Consider the following 25815-nt stretch of genomic DNA (forward strand, 5'->3'; position numbering starts at 1 on the left):
CTACCCAATAGCAGTTGAGTCTTGTAACGCTACCTAATAGCAGTCGAGTCTTGTAAATCTACCCAATAGCATTCAAACCCTGCCTACCTGCCAATAGCAAGCTTGCCCCGCCCATGCCCTGCTCTCCCACAACCAATCAAACGCCTCCACTCCCTATAAAACCCCACGTCTGAGAGGAGTCCCTGCGACTTCTCCAGCCCCTCCTGTCGGACCACAGAACCTCGCCTGGGAGCTGAATAAATTCGCATTGGATCTTCTTGTGCTGGTCTCAGTTTCCTCATTTTAAACTCGGCAACAACCCTTACAGGGACCACACAGGGTGATTGAAATTTTGACATAAAAACCATATATATGGTATCCAAAAGTCAAGAGAAAAAAGAAAACATTTTAATTACCACCTTTCCTTTCTTTAAGATGAAAAATCATTCTATTCTGCTGATATTTAATAACAGTAAAACTTCTTAAGTTTAATGAATTTAGAATCATATATAATGTTCTGTGTTAAAGTGGGTGAAACTGGATGTGATTGGTTAGGAATGAAGAAAAGAAGCAAGAGGGGGACAGAAAAAGAAAAGGGAGAAATAGGGCGTGGTGGCTCACGCCTGTAATCCCAGCACTTCGGGAAGCCGAGGCGGGCGGATCACCTGACGTCAGGAGTTCCAGACCAGACTGACCAACATGGTGAAACCCTGTCTCTACCGAAAACACACACAAAAAAATAGCTGGGCTTGGCGGCGCGTGCCTGTATTCCAAGCTACTTGGGAGGCTGAGGCACAAGAACGGCTTGGACCTGGGAGGCAGAGGTTGCAGTGAGCTGAGATTGCACCACTGTACTCCAGCCTGGGTGACAAAGTGAGACTCTGTCTTGAAAAAAGAAGAAAAAAGAAAAGCGAGTAGAAGAGAAGCATGAGAGTACAGAGAGGCAGCGGAGAGACAGACAAACTCGGAAACCTAGGGATAATGATCAAAGGAAATCAATCCATGGGGTGCTGTTTCTCTTTCTCTCTCTCTCCCCCTCTACACACACACACACACACACACACACACACCAGCCTGTTGTTTCAGAAGCTCTGTCATAGAAACCAACGAAGAAGTCAGCTCTGTGAACCGACAAGAACACAGATTATTCTGCAGATACATGTACTAAAGTTGAAAGAAACAATGTTTGCATCAAATCCTTGTCAGTAGAGCATGCGCAGGAACATGCACGCTGGAGTTTGCAGAGAACATCAGAGGCGTCTCAGAGGTTGTGATCAATTGTTCTGTAGGAAAAAGAAATCGCATCACAAATGGCTCAACACCCTTCTGTGGAAATGGCCAATAAAGATTGTGTGCATACTCCCACCTCCAGGAGGCAGGGACCTCAGGCCAGATTGCTCAATTATTTATTGGAGTTCTAATTTAAAAGAATGAAACCAGTTTAAAAAATAAAAAAGGCAAGTACTGGCTGAAAGAACAGAACAGGCTGTTATTTACAAAGAACGCACACGTGCAGGTGCAGACCTGTAATGTGATCAGAAAGGCAGTGTACCAGCAGACGAAGCAAAAGTCTTTAGTGAAGATCAAAACCAGAAGTAATTGTCCATGCAAGGCCCAAGGTACTATACTGCTCAGCAAGCCATGCTGGCTTCTGCGGGCACAGAACTCACCACCCAGGAAAGAGCTCTGACTTGCTGGGTCAAAGGAGATCTGTCCTCTTTCAAACTAAGACTCACACCAGAGGCTGCTCAGGTGTGAGAACTCTACCAAATTAAAAACGTCTAAGGAATCTCCCTTAAGTAGTAGAAAAATTTCCCAGATTTGGAATTAGGAAAGTGTCACAAACACAGAATTAGCACTAGGTATCTGGAAAATAAAGCAGGGTTCCCTGGCCCAGTACGAGGGAAACAGATCAAGTTCACAGTGTAGTCATTTAGCTGCCTGTGGAGAGAACCCAAGAAGCGATTTGACACCTGTATGTGCGCTGCCTGGTGTGGATTTCAGGAACCCCAGGGCCTTTGATTCTCATGTGGTCGCTCCCTTCAATAAGTCAAGGTGACACAATCTCTGAGGTGGCTGAAAAGACCATAGCCGGAAAGTCCAGAGGACTCACACACATATCTGTGAGTTGGATAACAGCAGGAGGCGCAGCGCAAACACCACCCACCCCTCTCCCATTTCCTTTAACTCTGAGGAAAGTGGCCTCAATCTGGGGCATTGCTGGGCCACTATCTGGGACAGAAGTGGGGCAGGGTTGTAAACGACAAGGAAATGTAGACAACCCCCCAGTAAGGTGGCAAAGCCGTTTGTGGAAACGAAGGGTGGAGGCTGAATTCCCCACCCCCACCTGTGAGATGGTTACCGTGGGGACTGCTGTGGGAGCCCAGTGACAGGACAGGGAACAGAAACACATGCGTTCAAGGAAATCCTCGAGGGATGAGAAGGGAGGGAAAGAGATCTGACGGCTGGTTGCTGCCACAGCTTCTTTAGCAAAGATAAGGGGTTTATTTAAAAAAAGGATGGAGTTTATTTAAAAAGAGACATCCTGGTGTCTACCCAAGATGTCCGTTCGTATTGTATTTACTCTGGTGGCCGCAGTAAGGAAGAAGTCATTTTTGGGTAAACGCTGCTTAAAGTAGTAGCTATTCCAAATTTGCAGAGCAGATTTGTAAACGGGGAACTGAAAATGAACCAAGAAAAACTAGCACAGCCTTGGCAACCTACTCTTCACAGGGCTTCAGCTGTGTTTTCTTAGAGACACAAGCAGTCTTTGTCAACAGAGCTTTGAACACCCACTCATAAGGTGTAACTGGCCGTCATGCTCCAGCCCCGTTTAAAAGGGGGCTGCAGCTCCCTCACTGAGAACCGTTCAGTTTGCTGAGCAGAATTGCAAATTTGATGGCTTAAAGCACGCAGACTAAACATCCCTAAATGAAAGTGGTTTACAGACAAAAGTCGGGATTGCTCCTCAAAGATACCTGCATCAGGTCTGGCTGTTCACTGGAAGCCCGGGGAGCTCTGGAGCCGCTCCAAGTGTGGGACCCACCCTGCAGCAGTGAAATCAGAATCTCGGAAAGGCGGGCCAGTCCTTGGCATTGTTCCCAAAGGCTTCCAGGTGATTTCAACACGGACCCGGGTAAAAAGGAGTGGTCCAAGCAGAGCTTGTCAAGCCGAATGGGCACAGGACTCACCTGGGGATCTCCTTCAGCCTGAGAGTCTAATCCAGGCAGGTCTGGGAGACTGGAGTCTGCATTTCTAACCAGCTTCAGGTGATGCTGATGCTCTTGATCCCAGGCCACACAGGACAACGAGGGTCTCCAGGCCTACCTCTTTAATTATGGGGATTGGATTGGAACGGAGGATTCTCACCAATGAAATACTGTTGAAAGCCAGTTGGAAACCTTTTGATCATCATGGTAAAAAAAGAAAAAAAAAAAACCCTAAAAACTTTTTTTTATGTGTGAGGGGAGGTCAGGGGTAAGCAATCAGATCAGATGAGTAGAAATCAGATGCTATTAAAAACAGTTTTTGATTTCAGTTACATTTTTCAGTAAACATTGCTTCAACTGATGAATGGGAAAACAAAACTAGCATATTCCTACAATGAAATATTATTTGGTCATAAAAAAGGAATGGAGTTCTGATATATACTACAACGTGGATAAACCTTGAAAAATTAGGTGAAAGGAGCCAGTCACAAGAGACCACATATTATATGATTCCATTTATATGAAATGTCCAGAACAGGAAAATTTATAGGAACAGAAGGTAGGTTAGTGGTTGCTTAGGATGGGGGTGGGGGAATAGGGGAATGATAGCTAAAAGGTGTGATTTTTTTTTAAGTTTGTGAAAATGTTCTAAAATTGTAACAAAAACCCATTGTACACTTTCACTGGTTGAATTGCATGATATATAAATTATATCTCAATGAAACTGTTAAAAAAAATACTGGAAGATCTTTGCAGTGCATATAAGCAACCAAATATACAAAGAATACAGATTTTAAATGTATTGCATATACTATATTATAGTCTTTATATATTATCTTTATGTGATATACAGATATACATTTTATGTATAATATAAAATACTAAGATTATGTAAAAACAGACTTTCAGGAGCAAGTCAACTAAAAAAAAAAAAAGAAGAAGAAGAAGAAAAGAGACCCAACAGGCAAATAGCCAGAGGATCTGCACAGCCAACTCACAGAAGGAAACTGGGAGGCCAGTGAACACAGGGAAAGAAGCTCAGCATCTTGGAAATCGGGGAAATGAACATTAAAATATCAACCAGATACCATTTCAGACCCATCAGATAGGCAAAAACCTACACAAATTAGTATGGCAACACCAGGTGATGCCAAATGTGAGAAATGAGATTTCTTCTGTACTAACGGTGGGAGAATATAGGTTGGTCCAAAGTCTTTGAAAAGCAATTTAGTAGTATTTTAGTAAATTTGAAGATGTGAGTATCCCACGGCTTGCTGGTGTATATCCATGAGAAAGTCTCACCTAGGTGCACAAGAGGCATGCACAGAAATATTTTCCATTTTGTTCTTTACTAGTAAAAAAACCTTCAAACAGCCTAAATCCCATCCACAGGGAAATGGATAACGAGAATGGGATTTATTCATATAATGGAAAGTAAGACAACAGATAAAAATAAATGAATTGAGCCATTGTATGCAATAAAAATATTTAAAATATGATTCATATTTTATCTCCTTAAAAATAAGACTAATTAGAGCAAAAGTATAGGAGAAAGTCAAGTTGATAAATATATAAATTGCTTGCACCTGGTTCACCGTCACTCTGCCACACTGCATTGGCAAAGCAAGTCACAAGACCAAGCCCAGATTTGAGGGCCTGGGAAATATACTCTATCTGTAAAGTCTGTAAAGTCTGATGGCCAAATGCATGGATTCAGGGAGGGGTGAAGTGGAGCCAAGATCTACCATGTCACCATGTCATTTGATCTACCATATCACCATGTAGGTGCCTATTTCCAGACAGGAACCAAATGAAACAGAGCACCCCCTAGTGGTCATCACTGGGCTAGATACTGAGAACACACAGGTTATCAGCAGAACCTCTGGCTTAGGGAGAATTGCCCAGTCGCCAGGACTGGACATATGCACAAAAAGGTCAATGAGATATTCAACTTGTAGACACAATTGAACCATGTGTTGAAGAAAAGGTAGGATTTAGTGTCCAGTGGAGACAAGGATGTTCTGGGAAGAAGTGCCTTGAAGAAAGACTGGTGATAGCCATGCCTCTATGCCTTTGTAAAGTGGGACTACTACCAGCTTCCTTGAAATAAGTTATAGGAAAGGGCCTGACACGTGGTAACCGCTCATAAAATGTTAATAACTCTAGAAACTGACCTCTAACCCTGATCTGCCTCCACATCCCACTCCTTTCCCAGCCTCCACTACCCTGTCCCTTCTTCCCTCACTCCCAGGCTCTCTGCCATCACAGAGCCTTCATACAAGCTGCTCCCTTTACCAGGAACACCTCTTCCTTCCCTATTTAATTCCACCCCATCCTGCTACATGGGTCAAGCTCACTTCCTCAGGAAAACTTTCCTTGACCCTAGTTACAACCTTGCTTAGCACATGACATGCCCTCAGTAAATATCTGTTGAATCAACGATGTTGGTTAAATAACCCTTCCGCAGTGCTGCCCTCAAGTGATTACTCTGGGTATTGCAATAATTATTATTTTTTTATTTTTTATTATTTTATTTAAAAAAATATTAAAATAGCCTACAGCACCCGGTATTCCCAGGCGGCCTCCCATCCAAGTATTAACCGGGCCCAACCCTGCTTAGCTTCCGAGATCAGACGAGATCGGGCGCGTTCAGGGTGGCCTGGCAGTAGACTGCAATAATTAATTTTAAACGGACTCCGAATGGTTGTCACACTTAGGACTGCAGATCAATGAGAACAGGGCCATGAATGAGTAAGTCCTGGGGAATGGGGTGCGAGACTTAGAAATTACCCGCAAGAAATGAAATGTGAACTTCTGAAGTTCAGGCCTCACCCTGGACACTGCTGGGCTGACTCCCACTTCTTCCTTCCTGCCCCACAGACACTTCCTTCACTCAGCTCTGGCTTCAGTCACTGCCTGGACCCTGGTCTCGCTCCACATCTCTGCTCCTCATCCCCTTTTGATCTGTAGTCCAGAGTGTTCTCTTGCTTCCTGGACATCTCCCTAAGAAGGCCCCAAGCCATTCAATCCAAATATGGATTTGTCATTTTCTCTCTGGGTTCTTTCCACCATGGAGTCCCCTATATGTTCAGGGAATTGGGAAAAGCAAATTACATGTTTTCTGACTTCTCAAGACACTCAAGATAAAAGATACTATTTATAGACAAGAAAATTAAGGAGTAGGGGGAAGTGACTTCCCCAATTTCACACGGGTCTCAAATCTGAATCCCCACCTGACTCCAAAGTCCTGAAACTAGAGTTTTCGGGGGACATCACTTTAAGAAAAATAAAAATATATGAAAACAAAGTTTGGTACAGAGTCTTAGAAAGGATTTACACTCACACCTGTAATCCCAGCACTTTGGGAGGCCAAGGCGGGCAGATCACGAGGTTAAGAGATCAAGACCATCCTGGCCAACATGGTGAAACCCTGTCTCTACTAAAACTACAAAAATTAGCTGGTTGTGGTGGTGCGCACCTGTAGTCCCAGCTACTCAGGAGGCTGAGGCAGGAGAATCGCTTGAATTTGGGAGGTGGAGGTTGCAGTGAGCCAAGATTGCACCACTGCACTCCAGCCTGGTGACAGAGTGAGACTCTGTCTCCATTTAAAAAAAAAAAAAGGATTTACAAAAGTAGGGGTCTTGAAGCTCAAATTTCATTAGCTTCATGATTACACAGCATCCTAGTGAAAATTATGCTATCTCCAAAGATAAAAGACAGGCAAACCAGAAAGATTAAGATGCAAAGAGGTTTTTTCTTTCCTACCACTCTCCTTGCTGAAACTGCTTCCTTTAAAAGTCTTTCCCTGATGTGTTCCTGGAATAAAAGCAAAAAGCAGGAAGCAAGTGTTTTTGCTTTTGTCAGAATGTCAGTGTCAGAATAAGAGAGAAAAGAAAACAGAAATTTAATAAAGACGTTCATAAGTGGATCTCCCACATTAAGGAAGGGAAAGAGAGCAAGAAGCAACAAAATCCCCCCAGACATCTAAGTGGACACAGGCCAGCAGTGAAAGTAAAGCTGCTATATGTAAAAATGTGTGGTCTGGGAGTTTCCGGATAGCTGAACACATGGAGGTCCCTGGATGCTGGCGTGGAAGTTCCATGCCCCTGGCTCCGTTCCTGGCCCTATGCATCTCTTCGTTGATATCCTTTGTATTCTGGGGACTCACGTTTTGCTCCAAACCTGTATTTCCCAGGCTGTGTCCCTTGCAGAGAAAGACTGCATCAACTGTATTTTTCTTGTTTAAAAAATGTGTCTGCTAGCCTAGGGATTGACAGACTTCAAGCCAAATCTGGCCCACCGTCTATATTTGTAAATAAAGTTTTATTGGAACAAAAAAAAAATGTGATCTGTTTTGAGTTAAAGAGTCAAAACGAAACCTTGACACTGGGTAACTTCCTAGTGCAAACTCAGCTTAGTTCGTAAGAAATATGTGTCTTTCTAAAAACTTGACTAAAATGCCATAAGAATAGTCTTTCACAGGATGCCAACTGCCTGGGGAAAAGTTATTCACAAGAGCGACCTCTAGTGGGCAAGGGTCATGGTTAATTGGAACCTGGAACTCTCCCAGAAAGTTACCCTCATTTCATCTTGTTTTGACAAAGGCCTGAAGAGGTTTTGCCTAAATAGTAAATTTGTGATTAAAATAATAATACCAATAATGTTTCTTGTTTTAACATTCCTTAAAAACATCTCATTTACATGAACCTTTCTGTGACTCAAAAAAAAAAAAAAAACTTTCAAGGCTGGGTGCTGTGGCTCACGCCCATAATCCCAACACTTTGGGAGGCTGAGGCGGGTGGATCCCCTGAGGTCAGGAGTTCAAGACTAGCCTGGCCAACATGGTGAAACCCAGTCTCTACTAAAAATACAAAAAACTAGCCAGGCGTGGTTGCGGGTGCTTGTAATCTCAGCTACTTGGGAGGCTGAGGCAGGAGAATTTCTTAAACCCAGGAGGTGGAGGTTGCAGTGAGCTGAAATTGCGTCACTGCACTCTAGCCTGGGTGACAGAACAAGACTCTGTCTCAAAAAAAAAAAAAACCTTTCAGTACCAACTATTACAACTACAGTAAGATGGCTGCTGTAACACAATTGTAATATTGAATAACAAAAATTTTTATTTCTTACAGTGAAACTGGTAGGAGAGACACATTATTGATAAGTACAAAAGCTCACATTCTGGGACTTACTGGTTCAATGTAGGTCTCTGGTTATTATAAAGAATTCCCTAATAGAGGTTCTGGAGGTAATTAGGAACAGAAAGTGAGGTCAGAAGCATAAATTGCAGCCACCCTTTTGAAGAAGGATTTGGCAGTGTCTATTAAAATACAGAACACGCATACCTTTGAGCCAGCATTCCACTTCCAGCATCTTATGCTGTAGGTTCACTCATATAAATCAGCAGAAATCCATGTGCAAGAATGTCTTCTGCACCAATTATTATAACACAGATATTCATCTGTAATAAACTAAGGGAAAGTCACAGAAAATGATGCAGATACGTAGAAAGATGTAGGAGATCATACTGATATGAAAAGTTCAATATTAAAACTATCAAAAAAGTTTTAAAACAGTATTGTCTTAAAATATATCGCACGTGTGAACAGAGTACATTTATGAAAGTTTGCAAAAGGATGAAGAGTGATTACACTTTCGACCCTTCAAATCATTGCTTGCTTCTGCTTAACTGTGAACACCCATTACTCAAAGGAGTTAATGCAGTCTTATCTAAGAGTTAAGAACGCAGACTTTTAGGCCAGATTGCCCAAGTCCAAAACCTGGCCTCATTAATTACTATCCCTGTTATTTGGACACATTCTTTTTTTTTTTTTTTTTAAGACGGGGTTTCACCATGTTGGTCAGGCTGCTCTTGAACTCCTGACCTCAGGTGATCTGCCCGCTTTGGCCTCCAAAGTGCTTGGATTACAGGCTGGAGCCACCGCCCGGCCTATTTGGACACATTCTTTAGCCTCCTTGTGCTTTACTTTCCCCATCTGTATATGGGGTGATACATTTTTATTAATAAGTTCATATATGCAAAGCACTTAGAATAGTGCTAAAAGTGGGCCAGGCATGGTGGCTCATGCCTACAATCCCAGCACTTTGGGAGGCCAAGGCAGGAGAATCACTTGAGGCCAGGAGTTCAAGATCAGCCTTGGTAACACGTTAAGACCCTGGTTTTACTAAATATTAAAAAATTAGCTAGATGTGGTGGCTCATGCCTGAAGTCCCATCTACTGGAAGAGGCTGAGGCAGGAGGAATGCTTCAGCCCGGGAGCTGGAGGCTGCAGTGTGCCAGGACAAAGCCACTGTACTCCAGCCTGGCAACAAGGGAAACCCTGACTAAAAAGAAAGAAAGGAAGAAACGGTGCTGAAGGTGTTTTGCTACTGTTATTTTAACTTACAATTTTAAAAACTAGGTGTTAATATATTAGGGGAAAATTGGGTGGAGGGTACCTTTGCAATTTACTATGAATCCGTAATTGTTTCTAAATAAAAAGTTAAACATGCAGTTGTTAAAAATAACTGATATAAAAGACTGTCAAGATGTCATGTTAAGTAAAAAAAGCAAGATGTGGAACAATGTGTCTGGTAAGCTCGATTTTGTGTAGAGAAATGGGGAAGGGAATAAGAGTATGTATATTTTGCTTATGTGTATCAAATGAAATTCTTATGTTAAAAACCAATAACTACTTGGAAAGTGGGCTTTATTTTTGAACCAAGTGACTGTGTTATCTATTGAAAAATTATGTTAAAAATAAGACTAGTAATGAAAAATGCAAATAACACTTCCATCATAGCATGAAAGCATTTCCATTTGTCACAAGTCAACACCAATTTGACAAATGACAGAGTGCATTGAGTTCAACAGTAAAGAATTTTCCAGTGGCTCAATTTCACTCACAATGTGTACAATTCAGAGAAGTTTAATTCCTCAGTCTTCGAGGGGGAGCTGAAGAACCACTCCTTCAGGCTTTACAAGTAGCACGTGGCCTTATCTAAGATCTAGTGACATTTTGAACTTAAGACATCTTAAGGACATCACCGCCTGGTGAAGCCTTCTCTGATGTTAAGGAAGCACGTGTTATAAGTGCTGGAACTCGATGGCATTAGTCCTAGAGAAGGAACGTCAAGCCCGGGCACAGTGGCTCATGCCTGTAATCCAAGCACTCTGGGAGGCTGAGGCGGGCAGATCTGAGGTCAGGGGTTTGAGACCAGCCTGGCCAACACGGTGAACCCCGTTCTCTACTAAAAATATAAAAATTAGCCGGGTGTGGTGGCACACCCCTGTAGTCCCACCTACTCAGGAGGCTGAGGCAGGAGAATCGCTTGAACCTGGGAGGCGGAGGTTGCAGTGAGCCAATATTGTGCCACTGCACTCCATCCTGGGTGACAGAGCAAGATTCCATCTCAAAAAAAAAAAAGGAGAAAGAAGGACAATTAGATATACAAATTTGGACTTAGCCAGAGTTATCCTGGGGAGGGGATAGACACACCTGCAGGCACACCCACGCTCCTATCCAGCCTCCTGTGTCCAAACAAAGGAGGGCAAAACAGACACTTGATGCTGTAGTGACTGAGGGATGGAAATTTCCCTCATCTCTTGATGTTTCTGCAAGTTCCATTTATATATATGCATATATATGTGTGTGTGTATATATATATATATACTTTTTAGAGACAGGGTTTCACCATGGTCTTGATCTCTTGACCTTGTGATCTGCCTGCCTCGGCCTCCCAAAATGCTGGGATGACAGGCATGAGCCACCGTGCCCAGCTCTGCAAGTTCCATTTTTAACTCCTGAAACGCGGTTTTTTTTCATATTTGGTAACGAGCAGATGTTGTGACAGGTTTAGGGGGGCCCATCTCACACATGAGCATGAAAACTCAATCATCACACTTGTGAATCACAAAAGGATCTCCTCAAACATCTTTTTAGCAATGTGTGAAGTGAATTTATGCTAGCTGCTATAACGAGTAACCCCTATGTCTCAGTGGCATAATAAAGTAATTTTTGTACATATCAATCACAGACCAATGTGGACCAAGATTGGGGGAGGGGCACTTTCTCCACATTGTCTTGTAGAATCCTGGCTGAAGAAGGGTCCATCATCTTCAATGTATGGCTTCCAGAACATCCTGGAAATTGACATCCAACCAGCACACACAGAAGAAATAATAACCAGACAGAACATAACACCTGAAAGTGATATTTTTCTTTCCCTAGGTCATTGGCTAGAACTAATCACGTGGTGCCACCTAACTGTTGGGGAGTCTGGGAAATGTTATTTAACTGTGTATAAGAAAGAAGGAAGGAAGGAAGGAGGGAGGGAAGGAAGGAAAGAGAGAGGGAGAAATAATTAGTGAACACATGGCATTGTTTCTGCCACAAGCAGCTACTGCCATGATGATTTAATTTTTCTCCTTTACTATGTTGATTTCCTGGTCTTTACGGACCTTTACAGCAATTCTGTGAGGCAGGCGGCACAGATATTATTCCCACTTGCCAATGAGAAAGATGAACTTCAAAGAGGAGTTAGCTGACTTAACAACATGGATATTAAATGGTTAAGCCGGAGCTACGACAAGTCTTCCCACAGAACTATGCCTGCTGTCTCCCATCCCTACCAAAGGCAACATCTCTTGCTTCAGTAACGTGAATCAATCACAGCTTCAGTAAATTTGATTATGCATAGAGTCTTCATAAAGTTTACTTCCTTAAAAAAGTTCACCATCAACTTAGTTATATGCAGTCATAAAAAAGTTATAAAGACCACGTGATTAAATTTTAATGGAAATACATTATGGAGAATAATATAAAATTGAATGCACATAATTAATTCAGGACAAATTTCAGCCTTTTCTTCAAAAATTGCCTCCCTTTTCTCTCTTCTGTAACTCCTATCGGATTTATGTTCAAGTCTTATTCTATCTTTCACTTACCCTTTAAATTCTCAGATATTTTCTTTGCTACTTTATTTTTTTGAGATGGAGTCTCACTCTGTCACCCAGGCTGGAATGCAGTGGTGTGATCTCAGCTCACTGCAACCTCCACCTGCTGGGTTCAAGCAATTCTCCTGCCTCAGCCTCCCAAGTAGCTGGGACTACAGGTGCGGGCCACCATGCCTGGCTAATTTTTTGTGTTTTTAGTAGAGATGGGGTTTCACCATGCTGGCTAGGTTGGTCTTGAACTCCTGACCTTGTGATCTGCCTGCCTTAGCCTCCCAGAGTGCTGGGATTACAGGCGTGAGCCACGACGCCTGGCTCTTTGCTACTTTAATATCCTCAGATCTATTTTCCAGCTTGCCAATTCCATCTGCAGCACTGTCAAATCTACTCTTTAATCTTTCTATTTGCCTATTTTTAAAATTCAAATGATTATATTCATTCCTAAATGTTCGAATAGGTTCCTTTTCAAGTCTGCCTGCCTGGGTTCTTTTTTTAATTTCTCCCATAGTATTTATTTTTTAATCTTTCTTTTATGTCTTTATTTTTTAAAAATGTCTTTCAAAGCATCTGGCCAGGCTTCTTGCTCGTAGTCCCAGGGCTTTGGGAGGCTGAGCTGGGAGGACTGCCTGAGGGCAGGAGTTTGAGACCAGGCTGGACAACATAGCAAGACTCCACCTTTACTTAAAAAAAAAAATCAGGGTGTGGTACCATGCCCCTGGAGTCCTAGCTACTTGAGAGACTGAGGCAGGAGGATCACCTGGGCCCAGGAGTTGGAGGCTGTAGTGAGCTATGATCATACCACTGCAGTCCAGCCTGGGCAACATAGTAAGACCCCATCCCTGCCGGGCACGGTGGCTCACGCCTATAATCCCAGCACTTTGGGAGGCCAAGGGGGGTGGATCACAAGGTCAAGAGATCGAGACCATCCTGGTCAACGTGGTAAAACCCCGTCTCCACTAAAAATACAAAAAATTAGCTGGGCATGGTGGCGTGTGCCTGTAATCCCAGCTACTCAGGAGGCTGAGGCAGGAGAATTGCCTGAACCCAGGAGGTGGAGGTTGCGATGAGCCGAGATCACGCCATTGCACTCCAGCCTGGGTAACAAGAGCGAAACTCCGTCTCAAAAAAAAAAAAAAAAAGACCCCATCCCTATAAAGGACTTCAAATGATTTTTAAAAAAGTATCTATCATATTACTCAAATTATCTAAAATCCTAAGGTTCTAACCCTGTTTTTAAAAATCTGTTGGTTTTCACTCCTAATGAATTATTTTGCAAGTATTTTATTTATCTTTTCAAGACAGGGTCTCACTCTGTCTCCTAGACTGGAGTGCAGTGGCGTGATCTCTGCTCACTGCAGCCTCAACCTTCCTGGGCTCAAGTGATCCTCCCATCTCAGCCCCCTGAGTAGCTGGGACCACAGGCATGTGCCACCACGGCACTCCAGCCTGGGTGACACAGCAAGACTCTGTGGCAAACGAAACAAAATGTTTTACTCCACATGGGCCTCAGCTTCCTTGCTTGTGCCTAGACCTGGGTTTTCTTAGCTCATTTATTTCCTCGACAACACAGACTTTGGTGGGCTCTGGTGTAGCATAAGCTTCACAACTCAATCCCTTCGACTCTGCCAGTCAGTCCTCTATTTGTTTCAGGATCCTAGGAATTTCCCTCATATTTTTATGAGATCAGCACTGGTTATATTTTCCCAGCTTTTAAAGGTATACATGGAGTCGGGAGAAGGGGATGTCAAATATACTAGAAGGTCTCCAACCTAAACTGCAATTATGTAAAAATATCAGCAAACAATAAAAACAGATGGGATTAGAGACGAAGCCCTTCCGTTGAAAACTGTCTTTGATATTGGTAATGAAACACAGTTCAGGAAAAAAGAAAGAGTTGACAAATAAAACGTTTACCCAAGCTGATAAAAACAGGATCCATGGTGCAAGTTTAGGGGGTTAAATGTTTATTAAACCAAGCTTTAAAATTATATATCCACCTCCAGTCTGTAAACGAATACAGAACACACGTATGTAAAAGGCTAGCAGATAAGAACTAGTGGAAAAACCAAAGTCCCCTATGCACAACGGCAGCCCCCACGACGCCCTCTTGCTGCAGATGCCATCGGGCCACGTTATAGTTAAGAGTTAAATGAAAAGCCGCAAGTTCAGTGTGACTCCATCTCCCAGGGTGGATTTCATTCAGATGTTTGTTCCACATTGTAGAAGGGTGGATCATAGCAAGGCAACAGTGTAGTTTTTACCTTCACAGACTGGCTGAAGTAGTACAAATTGAGCTTCTAATCTAGGTGGCTCCCTCCCTGTTACCATACTTTGTAAGAAATATGAATTAAAATGAACAATGGACCGCAGGTGGTTATAAAAATAGACAACTCACAGAGTGACACGTATCTACAGTTAGTACAGCAGAAACTTATAAAATTTGCCTTTTTCCATAATGTGCAGAATATGCTAAGTATGTTCAGGAGACACAGTCAGCAGACTTCAGAGTGGTAATTACAAGGGGAGTTGTAAAGAAATAGCACTCAAACACAAACCCAGAGTAAGAAGCTGAATGCAGATGAAAATACGCCAAACACGCAAAGTCCCACCTCCTCACATCTCATTATGCTGCTTAATAGACACCACCATTAGCTTACAGCCCTTTATGTATCTTTAAAAGTAACTTTTTGTTACCTATGTACAAACTTTAAAAAAGATTTTTCATGAGACAAGCAAAGTGGGTTAACGGTGGTGCTAAACCTGACACTTGTAGCGTTTTGTGTGCTTTCGTATGCTTCTGTGTATGGGGCTTTAAAATGCTCCAAAAATGGTTTGGATAGAGTTAAAATTCCCACGAAAATCTATTTTCTAATCATTTCAAGGTATAGAAAAAAAAATCCTAAACTGGCCCAAATCTCACAAAGTAACTGAAATTCCAGGAATATATAAATTACATTCATACGTTCCTTGAACATCTGTCAAGTGCTATATAAAGTACTGTAATGCTATTCTAAAGCCAATCTCGTTTAAAACAGTACATCAATCCCATCCTAATTCTACAATTAAAGCACTTATTCCAGGTAATGTGCGTTTCAGCAAAGCTGACATCTTGTACAACAGTGTCACCTTAAAGCTTCATCAGATTCACCGCAGGCCTGAACTGTCAAAGTTCGGAACCAACGATACCACAGGTAGTTATTCATCCTAATTTCTCGGAAGGAGTGAAAGGTCTACTTGAGTCATCCTAAGGTCACCTAAGCCTAGAACAGCGTTCCCTGAAAACTCCAGCAAGTTTCCTCACCAAAATCTCTCTTCAGTGTAATGTGTTTGGGACTTGCTAGGCTAGAAAAATGGGTTCCACTGACGTATGAACATACATTCTACACCTTCAAGAGGTGTACAGATACGGTACTTCCCAAACTCACCGGACCTTTCCGGGGAGCACCTGGAATAAGCACTGGATCTTGGGGGACTCATGTCCCGGGGACACGGTTAGAGGAATGCCAAGTTAAAGCAGATTTTCTCAAGTAGTGGTTCTCCAATTGTAGTGAGTATCCAAAGCACAGACGCCATACCCCTTCAGAGGTCCAGGGTGGGACCTGGGAATCTGCATTTCTGACAGACGCCCCCCACCACCCCCCACCAACACAGCAAGTGAAGCTGATGCTGTTGAACCGAGAACCACACTTGGAGAGGCGTCCGTTGAGGATGGCCTGCACAGATCTCAGCTGCAGGAAGCCCTCCTATGGCCCCAGGAAAGGCTGCACATGGCATTTGCCACAACCAATTAGTCAGGGGTCAAATCAGCCCAGTGAATTCTTGGAGGGTCATGTACCTTGGCATTGTACTTGACTCCTGGTTCTGTCCCTGCTCACTGGATGACCAGGAAGAGTGATGGCATCTAACAAGAGGAGTAACAGTAGCCCCCAGCCCCCCAGAGGATCTGTGATGCTTAAGAGAAATGTTTGCAAAAAGAGAACTAACCAGCCAAAAGCATCATACAAGTGTCTGCTAATCTGAAGAATGTGCCAGGCACAGCAGGGAAACCCCAGATGTGTTCTCTGTCTTCTGTCACTGCCGAGCCTTGATGAAGGCACATTCTGGCAACTAATGAAGAGAAAAGAGGCTAAAAATGCAGACAACTGCAGTGAGGGGGAAATACGGAAGTGGATTATCTAATTAAAAATACCTGATTGTTAAAAAACAAAGGTCAGCCCACAATCAAAGTAGTTAATTAGGCTGGCTTTGAGATAGTGTTTAAAAGTTAAATATGTTGATCTTTGAACACACTCACTCATCGAGTCTACCATGTTAATGCCAGTTAAAATTTAACATTAGAAGAATGAGAAAAAAGAAATCCCCCACTCAAATCCATATGTATTACACCTAAAACAATTTAGCTGAGATCATTCCAATTTTATAAGCTACCATTGTGTGGAAATTTCTTAAACAATTCTGAAAAAAGACATGGAATTTTGGCTTATAGAAACACCCGCAGAATGAGGAAGAAACTGCCATTCACACGTGTGTGTGTGTGTGTGTGTGTGTTTAGCTGCTGCCCAGGACATCTTTGCCAATGAACTGCCTCTCACAATTCAAAAATGAACCTGTAAAAATTCATACATATCCATGATGAGATTACAGTCAAGCAAACATCACGCTGCCAAGTCCTGGTTTCCACGTGAACCCAAAAGATGGATCAGAAAGGCAGAGCCTTCCCCAGCACATTGCACGATTCACTTTATATATGCTCTGGATGGCTCTGAAGACAAGACAACATCTCTTGAACTGGTCTGCCTTCATAGCAGATCTGATAGACTGCAGTAAACAATGGAAACCTAGTTGGGAAGAAATGTGAAAAGACAAGGTTAGGCCAGTGGATTTGCCTCAGAGAACAAATTAGGTTTTCTGTCCTGACAGATTGCAGGTTAGCACGTGACTCTGGAAAACACAGTGGCCCCTTTTTACATTCTTTACTGTTTGGTCTGCAGAGAGCCTCTGCCCTGTGGCTGTCAGATCCTGGTGCAACCTAGACCATGCTCTGCCTAATCAGATTTGGAGTGCATTGTCCACAAACAAGTCACATGGTCATCCTACCAGGCAAACTGTTGTCATTTACAGAAAGAGTTGTGGCTCCGACTCTTGGTCAAATCTTGGATGAATCTAAATTCTGTCATTATTATAAAAGTTGTAAAAAATAAATTTTCAGTTGCAAGGAGGCATTGCTCTCCCTTTTCCAAAAAGAATCATCTCACGATGACGATGAAGCGATCCACACATCACCACAAATAATGCAGGCTGGAATGCTCCCGCAAGAATCCAAGTGAGGACCCACAATTAGCATAGCACTCATCTTATGCTGGAAGCTTGATCTATCTTACCTTTTCTTCCAAGAGGTGAACACACATATGAGTGAAAGTCTGGAATGCATGAGGGTACAAAGGGGTGGGCTAATCATCCATTGTAAGAAAACGGCACAATCCTAGGGCATAGCTACTTAGTGATTTTTTTTCTTTTAATGGCAGAAATCACTAAATAAATAACTAATTTCAGCAGGCGTTTAAGTACACACACACATAGCTCAAAGTGAGCTTGGCAGAATCAATAGAGTCTTGAAAGGCAATCCTGAAAATGAGCTGGACAGAATCTTATAATGATAATTTAATTTAAGAAAAACAGGCTGAGTGTGGTGGCTCATGCCTGTAATCCCAGCACTTTGGGAGGCCGAGGCTGTCGGATCACCGGAGGTCAGGAGTTTAACACCAGCCTGGCAAGCATGGTGAAACCCGTCTCTACTGAAAAACACAAAAATTAGCTGGGTGTGGTGGCATGTGCCTGTAATCCCAGCTACTTGGAGGCTGAGGCAGGAGAATGGCTTGAACCTGGGAGGCGGAGTTCTGCAGTAAGCTGAGATCGCACCACCGTACTCCAGCCTGGGTGACAGAGTGAGACTATGTCTCCAAAAAAAAAGAACAAACAAATAGTACTAACAGATCACATGTCTTTATGAGAGCCTATCATTGTAAGGTTCTTTTTTTTTACTGTAGTTTTTTTAAGGTTTGGGATATTTTGTTCTTTTTTGGAGTCAGGTAGACCTAATGAAATCGGACTCTACAGCCTACTAACTGGCAAGTTTCACAATCCTTCTGACCCTGTCTACTCATCTGTAAAATAGGACTGGATCCACAGCCTTGTTGCAAGTATTAAATGACTTACGTGTGGAGTGTACAGTATACATTTAGCAAATGGTGGGTGTGCAGTAACGACAGCTGATAACAGCAGCCACAAGGTGGTCAGCATGTCCTGGACCAAGAAAGCTCCATGCGGACTGGGACCAAGTCTGTGTTTTTCACTACTGTATCCTCAGTGCCTGCACAATGCAGAACAAGGGGCAGGTGCTCAGTGAGGATTTGCTAAAGAAATTCCTGTGGATGGGATTTAAAGCCTAGAAAATTCAGCCCGTTTCTTTGTCCTTCCATGCTATATTTCCCTGTTCCTGAAACAAGAACAATGTATGTGTCCCCAAAGCAGTGTGGTAGCAGAAGACTGGCCAACCAAAGCCATCTGCAACCTGCTTCTCCCTTTCCCAAGGTTGGAAAGAGCCTACTCACCTTCCTAGCCTTTCTTTCATCTAGAATTAGCCAAGTAACACAGTCTGAGCCAGCAAGACACAATATATCTGCTGAAGGTTTCTGGGGAAGATGCAATATATCTGCTGAAGATTTCTGGGGAAGTCCTAGCCAGCAAGACACACTGTATCTGCTGAACATTTTTCTCCTTCAGAGGCACCAGAGGAAAAATCTGTTACCCCAGACTACTCTTGTTTCCTTGCTGAGTGTAAAAGTGAATGTGATGCCTGGAGCTGCTGCAGCTATCTTGAGGTTCAAGGGAAGGCCAACAGGATCACTGACATTCTAATACAGAGCCAGAGCCATGGGCCAACACTTTAATAATGTCCACCTCCATACGGCCTGTTATAACTGAGTGTTGCTCTTGCAGCTGAAAGCACTCCCAACTTTTAAAACTAGCATTTCCAAAGTGCATTCTGTGGATGGGATGTTAACAGGAGATATGAAGTATGGGGAGGGGAAATTTCTACAGACAAGTAACTTGTTTAATCCTCACAATCAACCCATGAGGTCGAAAATATTGTCCCCATTCTATATACGAGTAAACTGAATCACAGTTTTGGACTCTGAAGCCAATGTTCAACCATTAGGCTACACTGCCCATCTAAATATTATTTTCTATTATACAAAATGCTAAAAGGCCAATTAGATCAGTTTGGAAAGCTCTCTAAATAAAGTTAGAGGTGAAAGGAAGTTAAAAGACAACATTTCATTTAAAAAATTGACAAACCAGTCAGTCAGCTCTCCCACTAATAAATACTGAGGGTTTAAGATGTATCAGACTTCAGACTAGGTGCAGGGATGTGCAGTATTATAAATAAAGCCAGGCCAGGCGTGGTGGCTCATGCCTGTAATCCCAGCACTTTGGGAGGCCAAGGTGGGAAGACTGCTTGAGTTCAGGAGTTTGAGACCAGCCTGGGCAACATGGTAAAAACCAGCCTCTACTAAAAATACAAAATTAGCTGGGCATGTGGGCATGCGCCTATAATCCCAGCTACTGGGGAGGCTGAGGCACAAGAATCTCTTGAACCTGGAAGGTGGAGGTTGCAGTGCTGAGATTTCGCCATTGCACTCCAGCCTGGGTGACAGAGGGAGACCCAGGAGCTTACAACAATGTGTATGGGCTGAATGGTGCCCTCCTCCCAATTCATATGCTTAGGTCCTAACCCCTAGTATCTCAGAATGTAACAGGGCCTTTGAAAAGGTAATTAAGGTAAAATGAGAGTCTGAGAAGGAAGCAAAGAAAATTTCCATTCAAGAAAAGAAGGTACCATTGGGAGTAAGCAGATGTACTGCAGGAAGTTACATGGGTACTAGATTGAGGGGGCTGCCCCCACCTAAGGACCGTGTGCTTCACTCCATAAGAGCAGGAGGTCTCTGAATGTAAATGTTCAAGCTAGTAGGGATCATGGCAAGCATCTGGTCTACCATCTTAATTTTGTGGATAAGAACACTGGGGCACAGAACAGCTAAATACGTGACTTGCCCAAGACCACATGGCTCATAAGCCACAGGGCAGCCTTGAATGCTGCCCTCCTGCTATTTTTTTCTATAGCAGTGGAGAAGAGAAGGGAGGGGAGGAGGAAACAGAGGAAGACCGGAGTAGTAGTGGCCAGAATGAAAAAGAAAAAAGGAATCAAAGTAAGAAGTGGTGCAAAAGGAGAACAACAGGCCTTTGCCTTTGGGAGGCAGATGGTGCAAGGAACAGGGTGAAGTCCCAGGGGACTCTACACGTCAGCCAGGAGAAGGGCACTGCTGTCTCCAACCCAGCAGCAATGTCATTAAGCACAGGTGCAACCTGTTCAATTTCTTTCTTTTTTTTTTTTAGAGATGGGTTTTCGCCATGTTGGCCAGGCTGGTCTTGAACTCCTGACCTCAGATGATCTACCCGCCTCAGCCTCCCAAAGTGCTGGGATTACAGGCGTGAGCCACCGTGCCCGTCCCAGCCTGTTCAATTTCTAATCAGAAGAAATAAAATGGGACATGACCAAGGAGAGATGTCTGCTTGAAGCAGAGATTTGCCTGCTTGATTACACGTGCTTTTGAAAACAGGCAGCTACTGACCCCAGAATCACAGTACCAGTCCATATTCCCCTGGAGCTAACAGGCCAATGCCCAACCAACCTGTGCATCCACAGAATCCTATCAAGGCACCCCTTGGTAGCACACGGTGCCACTTGAAAATTCTGGTTGGGAGAGTCTCACCAAGCAGCCAGGTGTATGTATGTATGTGTGTGTGTGTGTGTGTGTGTGTGTGTGTGTGTGTGTGTGTGTATATATATATTTTAGATTTAAAAAAATTTCTTGATAAATGCTCAGTAGTCATTAAAGTAGTCCAACCACACACAAACATATCAGTGTCTGCTGCTAAGTAGGTAAGGAAAACCACGCATGTCAGAGGCATTTTCCTTTTAGTCACTATTTAAAGGTAGTTCTCCTCCTTTGGCAGCCTGTTTGTGAGCTTCTGTCTCTGCCTGGCTGGTTTTAAAAGCCATTTCAGAAAAATAAAGTGCAAATTAAAGAGGGAAGGCGAATGCTCCATCCACCTTCATTTTTAACTTTCAGTAAGGAACTCCATGGCTGATTAATTTGTTCTAGGTAAAAGGAGGAGGGGTGCTGGGTGCGGAGGGAGGTAAAGATGCATGACTAAGACCAGCAGACACCTGAACTGATAGATCCAGGATAAAGGAGCTGCAACCAGAGATAATAGCAAGGCATCCACGACCCTCCTCCCAGCTTGGACAGCTCCTGCTCTGAATTAGCCACAGTCAGCATGTCAATCCAGCTGCTCAGCTCCCTCCAGTCCTAGGCAACCAGACTTCCCCTCCCCCAGAGAGTATTACGGGAGAGTTAAGAATACATACAACGTGCTGCATAAGCATTTTATACAGTGGTGTAGCTGGCATCACGATTATGGTCACCCACAATCATGTTCAGTAAATTGGCAAGAGAAAGTGCTGTGGAGCAGGTAGGGCCGGGGAGTGGCCTCAAGAGAGGCTGGGAAGCTTTGTGGTGCTACAGGGCTCACTCTCTAAATCAGGTGGCAAATAAACTGACTCAAGCCCACCTTTAACACACAACTGGCCTGGAAGGGCAATGGAGGATGGATGCACCCACCCATCTATCCATTCATTCACCCACCCCACCCATCCACTCACTCATCTATCCATGCACCCATCCATCATCCATCCATCCATCCATCCATCCATCCATCCATCCATCCCTTCATCCCTTCCCATCCCATCCCATCCCATCCCATGCCCGCATCTACCCACCCAGTGAAGAGACTGGAAGGCTGTGCATTGAACCTTAACAGAGCTCCCTTCTAACGGTACAATGTTGGGCTACCTTGTCCTTCCTTCCTTTCTGACTTGTTTGACATTTTAATAACATGACCATATTTTTTTATAAAACAAAAAAGGTAATCATTTTTATAAATTTTAAAACGTATGATATGTAGATTTTACCAAACACTCCGCAGGACAGCTAGAATCCTAAGCTTCAGATTTTGTAACATGACTTACAGGATTGAGCTCCTTTCATTCATGTTGAGCCTGGTTTTGCGTAAATATTTGTTTTTGGGGTAGGTGGACGCTTCTCATCACAGATGTTCACATCACACAAAGGACTGAACTAATCCAGAGAAGTTCTAAGTGCACTTGTTAAATAGTCTAGCTCATCTCCATGGGGCTAGAAGTCCTGGGAACAGGAGCAATGGACGTTTATCTGGTTTCATGGGCGACCGAGAGACTTACTTGTCCAATAGCCTCTTCTGCTTGAGGATGCGATACACTTCGGCAGAAGTCTGAGGTCCTTGGAGCTTTTGCCCGTTCAGCATCTCCTTCTCCAACTCTTCAATGGTCTTAAAAATAAAGGATTATCCAAAAAAAACAATGGTCAAGACTAGAGGATCATTGACTTGTTTAATTTTTAAGTTTTTTCTTTGCTTTGTTTTGTAGAGACGGGGTCTCGCTATGTTGTGCAGGCTGGCCTTGAGCTTCTGGCCTAAAGCAATTCTCCCACCTCGGCCTCCTAAAGCAGTGGCAGTACAGGCACAAGCCATGCCTGGCCTGACATCATTTATTTCGAGAGCAGAGTGGAGAGAAGAGCCCCAATACCCTGCTGCAAGCCAAGGAAAGATAAAGACACAAAGAGCAGAAGACTCAAGTGAAAGCAGCCAGGCAAACAGAACAATCCCAGCAAACAGATGCCGGCCGGCATGAATCTCTGCTGGGCTGCAGCTCGCCCCAAGCCAGGAGTCTCAAGTGAGGAAGGAGGAGTGCGGGAGGGCAGGTGAGGGACTACCTTCCCAGTTCTGGCGAAGGCCTCGGCCACCCTGCGGTTCCGCCCTCCGTAGCAGGTGGTGATCAGGTCGGCCACCCCGCAGCTCTCTAGGAAGGTGGCTGTGGACACCTGGCCCTTGCAGAAGATCCTGGCGAAAGCAATCATTTCCATGAGTCCCAGGCGGATGACGGCAGCTTTGGTGTTGTCTCCACAGCGGAGGCCGTCGCAGAAGCCAGCTCCCACAGCTACGATGTTCTGCAAAGAAGACCACAGAGCCCAGATGCTGTTACAGCACCCGTCGCGGGTATGGGTGCCAGGGGCGGTGGGGGATGCCGAGGCAGGGACAGACCAGGAACACTGGCCCCATCCTCAAAATGATCAATGCCGGGTTCTGCTTTTGTACACCTGGGTGAAAGAGATGACGAAAGGAGACCAGGCTTCCAAATTCCCCTTTCTAGGACAAAGAGCCCATACCTGGGGTCAGTAGGGGGCAGCAGTAGAAGAGCACTGGCCAGAAAATTAGAATGGCTGATAGTAGTCTTTGGTTAAATAATATTTGGATAAACCACTTTTTGTTTTCTTTTGTTTTAAATGGAATGCTTTGTGCAACTTCAGCATTCATACAGAAAAGTACACAAATCCTAAGTGCACAGATTGAAGAATTTTTACAAACTGCACACGCCCCCGCAGCCAGCACACTGATCAAGGAAAAGAACACAGCCAGGGCTTCAGGAAGCCCCCAGTCCCCACTTCCAGCCACCTCCACCACCAAAGGTAACCACGCTCCTCACTTCTCACAGCACAGATTTGTTTTACCTGCCTTTAGACTTTTTGTAAATAGAGTCATACAATATGTCATCTTTTATGTGTAGCTTCTTTGTCTTAATTCAACATCGTGTTTGTGAGATCCATCCATATTTTTACATCTAGCACATTTATTTTAATTGCTGCACAGTACTCCATTTTGTGAATATGCTGCAATTAACTTGTTTAACTGTCTTCTGTCAACTGGCACTGGGGTAGTTTCCAGTTTGGGGCCATGACAAACAGTGCTGCCATGGACACCTGGCACAAGTCCTCTGGTGGCTACGTGCAGGCACTCCTGTTGGGTATGATCTAGGAGTTGAAACACTGGGTCATGAGGCCTGTATGTGTGCAGCTCAAATTCCAGCCTTTTGTTTCATTTAATAATCCCCAAATGAGTATTTATGGAGCACTCACTCTTTGCATGGCCTCTGCTAGACACAAGGCAAATGAGACACAGAGCCTGCCTTTTCAGAAGCTGATAATCTGGTGTCAGGGCTGGCAATTGAGGCCAACTGCCTGTATTGTAAATAACGTTTTATGGGAACCCAGCCATACCCGTTCATTTACACACCGACTGTGGTTGCAGATCTGAGTAGTTGCAACAGAGACCGGATGGTCCACAAGGCCTCCTCTATCTGGCTCGGATGGAAAATGTTTGCCACCCCTGACCTTACAGGAAAAATAAAACGTGTACAAATAACTGTGACCCTCAGCAGAACGTGATATTCTCTAAAAGGTACTGAGAATCTGAAATTCCATTTCAACAGGTATGCACTGAGCATGCACTGTGTAGGAAGAACCCCACTCAGTTCTGGAGAGACACAGGGATTGCAGGGGCTAGGGCAGGGGCGGGGGGAATGCAGGGGCTGAAGATGCTCCCAGGGGAAAGCTGTAAAGATGAGAGTCAGACACAGAGCTTGTTCTCAAGGAGCTGACAATCTGGCTGGGAAAAGAGACACAACAAAGCACATCAAAAGGCAGAGGAAAGAGAGTGTGCTGAAAAGTGGCAGGAGCCACATGCTTCCGTTCAAAGTAGGGAAGGCCACATGGAGGAGGCGATATCTGAGCTGGGCCTCAATAAGTAAAAGTCAGATTACCATCTATGACAAGGAACACCTGCATAGCTGCACAGGTGGCAACTTAGTTGGAACTTCAGCTGAGCCCCAGGTTCCTGGCCCCTTGCACTTTGCTCCTTCACCAAGAACACTCAATGCTAAAAAAAAAAAAAAAAAATGCAAATATGCAACTGTCTAACCACACTAGCAATTCCAGTAATACCTGGTGACTACACAAGGAGCCTTGCGAGATTTTATTTTATTTATTTTATTTTATTTTATTTTAGAGATGGAGTTTCGCTCTTGTTACCCAGGCTGGAGTGTAATGGCACGATCTCGGCTCACTGCAACCTCCGCCTCCTGGGTTCAGGCAATTCTCCTGCCTCAGCCTCCTGAGTAGCTGGGATTACAGGCATGCGCCACCATGCCCAGCTAATTTTTTGTATTTTTAGTAGAGACGGGGTTTCACCACATTGACCAGGATGGTCTCGATCTCTTGACGTCGTGATCCACCCGCCTCGGTCCCCAAAAGTGCTGGGATTACAGGCGTGAGCCACCGCGCCCGGCCGAGATTTTAAAACATAAAGCTAGTTTGGGAAATGAATTAACATGAGTGTATTTTAATAAAACCAAGTTTTACTAGTGAAAGAGTAACTTTTCTTAAAACATCAGGCCTATAAAATGTGAGGGATCAGGTGAAAAACAGAAAGAGCTGGGGAATAAAAACGCCTTCTCCAGTATGCAGGCAGTTTTGACAAAACACATGAAACCCAGCATTGATAGGGCTGAGCTCACCAGGACAAACAGACTTGGTCATTTAGATACAGCTACTTCTCACCAGGAGGCCGAGGCACAAAGCTATTTCACATGAAAAAACATCCGACTGGGCCTCCTGAAGTTTC

The 25815-nt window shown here is 43.9% G+C and overlaps 1 protein-coding gene and 2 non-coding genes across 3 annotated transcripts in view; all 3 read right to left on the reverse strand.

Annotated features, from left to right (window-relative positions):
- Positions 1-5740: 5740 nt before the first annotated feature.
- Positions 5741-5859, reverse strand: LOC135275991 (5S ribosomal RNA). The gene has a single exon (XR_010343567.1). It is a non-coding gene; the product is annotated as a 5S ribosomal RNA (ribosomal RNA).
- A 5146-nt stretch (positions 5860-11005) lies between these two features.
- LOC135275972 (small nucleolar RNA U13) lies at positions 11006-11108 on the reverse strand. Its single transcript, XR_010343552.1, has one exon. It is a non-coding gene; the product is annotated as a small nucleolar RNA U13 (small nucleolar RNA).
- A 2971-nt stretch (positions 11109-14079) lies between these two features.
- GPD1L (glycerol-3-phosphate dehydrogenase 1 like) overlaps positions 14080-25815 on the reverse strand; it is a 61033-nt gene continuing 49297 nt past the window's right edge. Inside the window, exons 6-8 of the mRNA XM_012435573.2 lie at positions 23073-23306; positions 22523-22629; positions 14080-16976 (exon numbers count right to left, since the gene is read on the reverse strand). Of these exons, the coding sequence (XP_012290996.1) occupies positions 16880-16976; positions 22523-22629; positions 23073-23306 (438 nt within the window). The 3' untranslated portion in view covers positions 14080-16879. The remainder of the gene's footprint in view (positions 16977-22522; positions 22630-23072; positions 23307-25815) is intronic.

The sequence above is a fragment of the Aotus nancymaae genome, unplaced genomic scaffold, assembly GCF_030222135.1.
Source record: "Aotus nancymaae isolate 86718 unplaced genomic scaffold, 86718_ANA_hifiasm-v0.15.2.pri h1tg000019l, whole genome shotgun sequence".
NCBI classification, from domain to species: Eukaryota; Metazoa; Chordata; class Mammalia; order Primates; family Aotidae; genus Aotus; species Aotus nancymaae.